The following is a 9,261-nucleotide window of genomic DNA, read 5'->3' on the forward strand; positions in this document are numbered from 1 at the left end:
GTGTAGAGAACTTAAACATGAAATTTATAAATGCCGAACACCTATTTAGAATATATCGTGGCATATATGGCGAGGCAAACCAGCACCTACACGTACGTGCCTCAAATGGTTGCGTAGAATTTTAACCAGAACTTTGAAATGTGATATGGTGGCTTGCCCAATCAAATAACCTTTGACGAAAGTTTGAGGTACACATGTGACAGGCCCCTCAGACTCGATTTCTCAGACACAATTTACAATGGGGCTCTCTATTTATGCCACGCCTCTCGATGTTTATATATATATATATATATATATATATATATATATATATATATATTATGTATGCTACTGTAATAAAGAAGTATCAAAGTAGCGTGCGAAGTAAAGTAATGAATAAGTTTAGAGTACTTTCTCTATTACTTTTTTGGAGGTTTACTTGAAATTGAAATTCGTTACTTCTTACGCATGTCTTTCAGAAGTGTAGTTTTCATGTACACCGGTTCAGCTGCGGCAGCACGAAACACTGCCAAATAATACACTGTTATTTATAGGTAAAATGTACAAGCTGCGAAATTAAAACACACGTTGGAACTATTTTTCAACATATGCAGGCTAATATTTATGGTTACGACGACGATAAATTATGTTAGTCAGGTCGGGTTGGTCTGCCCGACATAATAATGGTTATATAAACACCATCACACAAAGTGAACTCCGAATAACAGAAATTAGGAAGGTTCTAACGCAACACACCTGCAGAATTTGTTAGCGCAAAAGAGGACAGCGGGGCAGTACTCACGGCCATACAATGTATCGCATACTTCGCAGCAGTCACAGTAGCCCACTTTTATAGTTCTCCCATGGCAGGAGGACGTATCATAAGTGTCGCAGATGATTACGCTGCATATTTCTGGTGGGCAATATTCCGATGTAGGCGCGCTCCTGTATGAAATGATAGTTATATTTAAACTCAGAAGTGTAGCCATTAAAACCGCAAAATATACTTTATTAATACAGGTGCGTATTTGTGCGAAAGTGAAAGTTCTGGTAAACCTGCGGAGAAAACCTAGACGAGAAGGGGAGAAATTTTTAATTGTTCTTTCTCAAGGTGAATGTACACTGTAGGAAATGTGAACCAATGGAGAGTAGGGAGCCATTACCAACCATTCAGAGTTTTTGCATACACTGCAAACCACTTTGCACCCATAAAGTGGCTTCGAGCAAGCAAAACGCCCTTTTGCCTACCAAGAAATTACTAGATAGTGTGTGAGGCTGTTGTGATGATCCAAATAGTCTTTTGTTTTGTGTGGAAGGTAATATTTTATCTAACTCAGCATTTAGGGTATGAGACCAATTGTCGGAATTTCTTTTAAAGTAATAATCACTGGAGATTATTAGCCAACATTATAAAGCACACCTTTTTAGGCACATGTGAGCATTCCAATGCAAGTCCTACTTTTGTTTTTTTTTTCAAAAACACCACAATAAAATGGGCCTTAGGCGAACACTCCTAACTCAAATTCCACGCAATAAATTACCTATTTTTTGCAGAGATAAAAAAAGCTTTGGCCAGTGCAATGAACCAAAACAAATGCTATCAGATGAATAATAAAATTATAGTGATTAAATAACCAAACTGTGCACTAACACTAGGGATGCCCTCGTATAACAAGAAGCCATAATAAATAATTTGTTACTATCGTGCCTATTGAGGTTCATTCCACACGCACTAATGTAATAAGGAAGCGTGCGAAGGTTTAATGAAAAATCTATATTAGCACAAACGCTATGAATGTTCGGGTACGTAAAAATACCATTGTTGAAAATAAAGAAGTGGGGCACGGGCTCGGGGAGAGGCGCGAGAGACGGCAAGGAGGGAAGAGAACGAAGTAGGATTCGGAGCTAGCCTTCATGAAGTAATGACGTGTTCCAGATCAACGAGCACGGGTCCTCGTTATTTACATTTGGTGCCGTGAAACCCGGGAACTGGTCAGTGCTGGACAACGATGTATTTGACAGAGCGTCTTCAGAAGTTGCGTGGAACTGTCAGGGCCAGCGTCTCCCGGAATATTACGCTCCTGACAGGACTGCTGCAGGACCCCGACACCGAGGCACGTGAGGTCAATAGGCAAGTCGCTGTTTTAAAGACGAAAGAAGCTGAGCTCTGCCAGCTAGACAAGGACATTCTTGATCTCACGGAAGACGAGGCTATTGAAGGAGAAGTCGAGGGCACAAGCGACTACCACGAGAAGATTCTGCACGCGATTGCTGATGCGCAGTTCTTCCTGTCACAGCGCCAACAGGCGACCGGTCTCAGCGGCCCATCTAAGAGTGAACCCAATGACGACCGGGTAGCAGCCACCCAGAGCAACATCGGATCTGCTGGGGCGCCGCCAGGACCCGTCAGTACACCACGCTACCGGTCGGTCGCGCTTCCGACGCTTCAGGTCCCGACGTATGCCGGAGATTTACGTCAGTGGCAAGAATTCTGGGACCATTACAGAGCCACGATTCACGAGAACACCGAGTTGCCGCCCATCGAGAAATTTAGGTATTTGCTGACGTACCTGACGGGAGCGGCCAAGCGAGCTATCGAAGGCATCAGGCTGGCTGATAACAACTATGAAATTGCCGTGACCACACTCAAAGAGCGCTTCGATCGACAAGAATTACTAGTCAACGAGTACATCGACCAACTTCTTGCACTGTCACCCGTGAGGAGTTCCAAGGAAGTGGAGAAGCTTCGGGTGCTGCATGACACTGTGCGTTTCCGCGTAAGTGCGCTCGAAGGTCTTGGTGTACCGCCTGAGTAGTACACTGTCGTGCTGCATCGGGTGCTAATGAGGTGCTTGCCAGAAGACGTGGCGATAATGTCCCGACAGAAGAAGAAGGAGGTGAGCACGCGCGGTACTAATGCATCAGCAGAGCCCACACCCCCTGAAGCGAGAACGCACAAGGCGACCGACATTTTAGTGTTCCTGAAGATCCAGGTTGAAGTGCGTGAGGAAGGGAAGCAAGAAGTGGCATCATCGTATGCCTGCAACTCGATCACGGTACCTGGTGACATGAGCTCGCCGACAAGATCTTCACGGGGCATTCCATCGGCATCCGCGCTAGCGGCGACGGAATCCCTACAACAGCGCATGCCTTGTGTACTGTGTGAGAGCCGAGGTCACAGCCTGGCAGAGTGTACGGTCGACTTATCCGCCGTTGAGAAAAGGGCCAGGTTGCTTAACTGTGCTGTTACAAGTGCGTAATGCGCAATCATGCCGCACGGTTTTGCAGTGTCTCCCTGAACCTTACGTGCAACAAGTGCCAACGCCGGAGAACTAACAGTCCTTTGTGAGCTGTCACGAGCCGTCACCACGACCGCTGCTCCTACACCAACAGTACAGAGCAGCTCGTCCGGCTCTACCTCACCGACGGTAACTACGGCGTCAACCGGCGCTACAGAAGCCAAGTCGGTGCTGCTTCAGACGGGCCGTGCTTGGGCGGAGAGCGGAGCGCGACAGCTGCTGGTGCGTGTGATGCTTGACAGCGGCAGCCAGCGTTCTTTCATCCACACCGACGTTGCAAAGAGATTGCAGTGTAAAGTCATTGGCACGGAAGAGCCGTCATTGCTGACGTTTGGAAATGCCAAGCCACGGAATCATTTACGTTGTCGACGCGTCTCTGTCACGCTGCGTGGACGATTTAACGGCAGCACCGTCACATTGGAAGCACTGGAAGTCCCAGAAGTGTGCACCGTGACAAGTCCACCTCTGAACATTGAAGTGCTCGAGCTATTGAGCGCCCGGAGGTACGGTGCTGCGGACATGTTTCACCCAGAAACTTGGCACCCAGAGGACGTCAGCATATTAATTGGCTCGGACGTTTATTGAAAGTTCGCCACTGGAAAGATTGGTCGCCTCAACGAGCAACTCACTGCCGTGGAAACGTCGTTAGGGTGGAGTGTGCAGGGCAGTAGCTCGCACTACGAACTACAGCAACTAGTGCCCTTTTCTTATCGGCTGGTGGTTCTCATCAAGAGTGCGATGAATCGGCTATGTGGCGCCTCGACACTATTGGTATTGACAACCGGATGCCAAAGAAAACACAAGAACTCGATATGTTTGAGCCTTCTCTGAGCAGACAAAGTGGATGTTACCAAGAGCATTTCATGATTCCGGAGCCTCATATCACTGTTGATAGCTTACCCACCCGCAACGATGACTCCTTCGATCTGCTGGTCGGCGAAGCTAACAGTCCCGCTGTGCTTCCTGTGGTGTCCTCATCGTTGGTTGCGCAGCCTGAACGTCAGGATTTTGTTCCGCTCAGCTTCGTGGAACTAGTAAAGGTTGTGACCAAACAAGTTGATCACCTAGGCAAAGAAGTGAAAGCACTGCTTCTGCCTCCGGAAGTGAAGTGCAGTGCCCTGCGGACGTCGCCGAAGCAAAACAGTGCGATCCATGCGCCCGAGCACCTCAACGAGCTTATTCCCTGGGAGCAGAGGGATAGCCACGTTCTGAGACTGGCCCCTGATATGTTGAACCTATCAAAAGAAGATGCGTCCATCTCGACATCCGTCTCCAAATTCGTGATGTCGCGATGTTTGTGCTACAGAAACAAAGGTCGCTGCAGGCATGCATGCACTTCGTGGAGAACACCACGGCAATACGCGGCGGCAAAGTGTCTGCAGGTGAACCCGAAGGCGGAGCGCAACAGCAGCGCCGTGCCGGGATGGAAACGTCGGAGATGGGAACACGCACACCATTTCCACGCCAGATCGACAAGCTGCGTCCCGGACCGATGTTCATCGCAGATTTACATGAGAGGCGCGGCAGTGGTGCAAGAAGAGAACGCTTCTGCCATCGAGTGACATCGCTACACTGCCATGCATTGCAGACTTTGGATGGGAGAGATCTTTCGTTCGCCTTGACCAAGACCAGGTTCTGAAGCCCTGTACATAGGTTGTGCATGGTGTCAGAAACGAAACAACCTACAACACGTTCGTCCCGTCCCCTAGGAGGATGTTGAAAATAAAGAAGTGGGACACGGGCTCGGGGAGAGGCGCGAGAGACGGAAATGAGGGAAGAGAACGAAGTAGGATTCGGAGCTAGCCTTCATGATGTAAAGACGTGTTCCAGGTCAACGACCACGGGTCCTCGTTATATACAACCACAATTATAAGTTCTCAGAAAATCTACAAAAAAGTCACAGTTCAGCCGCCAGGGCGAAGCAATGAATGCGATGACAAGAACTTGAAATGTCACACGAAGAACCAGAAGCAGCTCGATACTTGCAGACGATACTTGCAGAAAGAAGGACGCCCTAAAAGAACGCACAGACAAGCACAGGGCAAGCGCGAACTAACAACTCTCGCGTTTGCTAGGTCTATGTGCTTGCGCAACGCGCTGCAAGTGTCGACCATGGAGAATCAGATGGTCTTAAATATTTATTTTTCTTTTAAACTGTGGCGCGTGGAGTGACCCCCTGCGTCTGCAGCCACACCGGGGCGTCTGATGCAAGGTGTGGCCGGTGTTATTTGTGTTTTTCTTTCCACACCAAGAGTGGTACACAAAATGGTCACTTTGTCGTGTGCATCTCAAGGGCAGTATTTGAATGGAAAGAAAATTAGGAGCGCTTCGTGTGCATGTGTCGACAAGGGAGAATCAGGCGCTCTTAGATATTTCTTTTCTTTTAAACTGTGGCGCGTGGAGTGACCCCCTGCGTCTCCAGCCCCACAGGGGCGTCTGATGCAAGGTGTGCCCGGTGTTCTTTGTTTTTTCCCTTCCACATCACAAGTGGGTACAGAAAAGGGCCACTTTGTCGTGCGCGTCTCAAGGGCTGTTTTCAAGTTGAAAGAAAATGAGGAGCGTTACGTGATAGAAAACACGCTCACACTCCTCCGAGATTTGCTTACCATCCGCGCTACATGATGTATATAAATAGCTCGCCGTTATTCCGCCGGCGCATACAAGGCGTGTAGTTGAGTTGTCTAACACATCGCGCTGGGGAGCGAGGGGTTGCTGTTTAAAACCCGCTGTCGGGTAGTTCAGTTTTTTTTCTTGTGCTTTATCTTTCTTTCTAACTTATATATATATATATATATATATATATATACATGCATATACATATCCGGGGCATGATGGCGACGGCAAAAATCATCCGAGAGTGTCCAAATAATTCCTACCACAGTAAATATTTGAAATACGTGCAGCGTTTACGCAAAGTGGTCAAGAGTCCTAAAATCCTCGATATTAATAACTAGTTCCATCCTGGACTTTACTCTTCTGTGCCTTTGCTCGAGCGGCAACATGCCTTTTTTCGTCGAGCTTTCTTTGCAAAATTAGTGCCGTGATGCGATGCTTTCGCGATGCAGCGATGATTTGCGAGGCAAACTTTTGTAGTGTAGACTCCAGGCTCTATGCCAACTTGCTCAAAGATATCAAATGTGCTCACATTTGATGTGCCTCACAGTAGCCTCACGTCCTCAGGTTCGGAGGCTTCAACCCTTCTATGGGTCATGGGAAGCGCATATGCAGCATCCTCAAGTCGGAGTGGTCAAGGCAGGCACGCCTGTACCGAATACACCTGGAAGCCCAGCTACACAGCTCATTGGGAGCGGAGCGAGCAAGGAGGGTGTTGTGGCATTTCAGGCATCTGGCCAATCGGACAACCGAATCCCTCTGGCAGTGTACACTGTCGCAACTGCGAGCACAGTATCGTCCAAAAGTGAGAACGATACAAGGGAACAGGATCTATACCGAGGGTGACGTCACGCTACCAGAGGATGTCAGCAAGGGTCTCGCCTTAGGGCCAAAGTTCGCCGTGCAGCCTCGGAACACCGGCCCGGAGCTGCTGTCCTTGGTGTACAAAGTGTCCGGCTTGGCTCCCGCGAGTGAAATGGATAGGTGTGTGTCTAGTGGTGTAGATGTACTTCTACGTGACCAACGGGAACCAGGGCGCCCTATTGTTCGTCGTTTGGCGTCCTACCTGAAAACGAACTCGTACTGCCTACTTCCATCGGACAAGGAAGGTGGCTTCGCCGTCTTTCCACGGGACCTTTACAAGGTGAGAGCGCTTGAAGCGTTGAGTTCTGTGTTTCAGTGCCGCGAGAACGTCCTGATCAAAAAGCTAAAAAGTGAAGCTAAGAAGCTCGGCGAGAGCATGAACCTATCAAAGTTGGTTAGGGACATCAAAAGTAGCAAATCAGATACTCTCGAGGTCTTCTTCAGTGAAAAGACCCACAAGAAGAGTTGCCCCCTCAGAGTTATCGTGTCAGAACGTAACACCTGGCAGAAAGGTCTCGCCGTCTTCCTGCTCGATAAGTTCCGGCTTCTTACGGTTGACGATCCCTATCGGGTGAAAGATTCCAGTGAAGTAGTTAACTTTCTTTCCGGTCAAGCAGGGGTAGCCCTGGACGCTTTTTATATTGACCTGAAAGACTTGTACTATTCCATGCCGAAAAATGCGTTGCTTCAGTGCGTCCAGGACAGCATAGACCGATACGGCCCTCTGTCTTTTCAAAATGACTCAGGTATCCCAGAAGGAAAATTCATGGCAATGCTAGAACTGTATCTGAGTTCGACCTATGTGGAGTGGGACGGTAGCCTATACCTGCAAAAGAGCGGCGTTTGTATAGGTTCCTGTTTAGCGCCTTTTTTAAGTGACTTGTTTTTAGCTCGCGCTGGCAGGACCATTTCTAGCCTTCTCGAAGGTAGCGGTGTTATTAAGGTGTTTAGATTCGTAGATGATTTTTTAGTCCTCATTGACAAAAAATTCATGGACACCGACCAAGTCGTCACTAACACCTTGACAACTTTTAGACATGTTTTATCTCCCTTAACAGTGACACACAAACTTTCGGTAGATTCGTCTATAAGATTTTTAGACCTAAGATTGTTTTTAGCAACTGACCATGCGTGTTGGCAATATGAGCCTCGTGCAAACAACTGCTGCCTTTTAGCTCGTCCCATTCCAAACTTGTCAAACGTAGCATCGCCAACATGTGCCTGCTGAATGCTTTCAAGAAATCCTGCCAACACAGAGCAGCTGACAGTTTCCTCAAGCAGGTGGACCGTCTTGAGGAGGCAGGCTACCCACAGCACATTCTGATGTCTGTGGCGGAGAAGATGTTGAGGAAGTCGCGGAACCGCCACGTAGTGAGGAGCCGCCCCAGAGCAATGTCAAACTTGCTGTGATTCCTTATGTACACCGCGTATCCCATAATTTGAAAAAGATTGCCGATCATGTTGATGTAAAGGTGGTCTTCTCTGCCCCGTTAAAACTCTCCAGGCTCTGCAGGATGGCTAACCCTTTCCCCAGGAAAGCTCCGGCCTGCATTATCAACCACAAGAACAAGTATGTAAGCTGTCAGAAGGGCGTGGTCTACGAGATCCCCTTGTCGTGTGGTAGAAGTTACGTTGGCCAGACCGAACAGTGCCTGAATGACAGGCTAAGACAGCATAATAATAACGTCAGAAATGGCAGAGAGGGCCACCTCGCGATACATTGCCGGGATTGTCATTGCGTTCCGAACTTTAGCGCCTGCGCGGTAGTCGGCCGAAGTCCTGATAAATCAGTACGACTAATTATTGAGGCTATGAAAATAATCGAATCAGGTGATCTATGCGTCAGCGTTGCCTCCATTTCATTATCGCCAAAAGAGTTACGCTACTTGAATGCGACTGCGCACTGATGCACGATGACGGCGCGCGTGGTGTATAAATATGTTCTGTGCTCTTTCGAAATAAATCTATGTTGGAAGTGGCGCCCCGTGTGTGTGTTCCTATTCTTTGTCCGTGTCTTATTCGCACCTTAAAACTTCAAATATGTTAAACCAACAAGCCCAGTCTGCCATTCTTACATGGGTGGTCTAGCATTCTTGGTTCTATCTTTGGGAGGAAAGTGTATGCAGCAAACTGATGGGCGACAAATTCCGCATTTAACGTAAAGAAAAGCAACAAAAAATGACATTTTGAAAAAAAAAAAGTTGCTTTTTGCACTTGGTCTCATACCTTAAAGGATAAGGGTGGTATATGTTGTCAAAATCCCGCGACCCGTATAACAGAGTTCGAGCTGATAACTGGGACTCGGTAATAAAGGAGCGTTCAATATTAGAGTGTTTATATCAACAAATATCTCAGTTTTAGGGCTACACGCAAGGACATCGCAAAATTATACCGTCTGTAAATGCCTATCGTTTAAATATGGTGAACAAGAATATCCCCGGCGCTGAAAAGTTGTTGAAGATAACACGGCTATTTATACCAGGATTTTGTGTTTGGCTCTGTATGC

General features: G+C 47.8%; 1 protein-coding gene across 1 annotated transcript; it reads left to right on the forward strand.

Annotated features, from left to right (window-relative positions):
• Nucleotides 1–1,988: 1,988 nt before the first annotated feature.
• On the forward strand, nucleotides 1,989–2,795 carry LOC119405847 (uncharacterized). The gene has a single exon (XM_037672677.1). The coding sequence runs from the start codon at nucleotides 1,989–1,991 to the stop codon at nucleotides 2,793–2,795; it is 807 nt and encodes a 268-aa protein (XP_037528605.1).
• The last annotated feature ends 6,466 nt before the right edge of the window (nucleotides 2,796–9,261 follow it).

The sequence above is a fragment of the Rhipicephalus sanguineus genome, chromosome 9 (assembly GCF_013339695.2).
Source record: "Rhipicephalus sanguineus isolate Rsan-2018 chromosome 9, BIME_Rsan_1.4, whole genome shotgun sequence".
In the NCBI taxonomy this organism is placed as follows: Eukaryota; Metazoa; Arthropoda; class Arachnida; order Ixodida; family Ixodidae; genus Rhipicephalus; species Rhipicephalus sanguineus.

Bases quoted from the DNA above. Each gene is read 5' to 3' on its own strand.
- LOC119405847 (XM_037672677.1), top strand. From the start codon at position 1,989: ATGTATTTGACAGAGCGTCTTCAGAAGTTGCGTGGAACTGTCAGGGCC.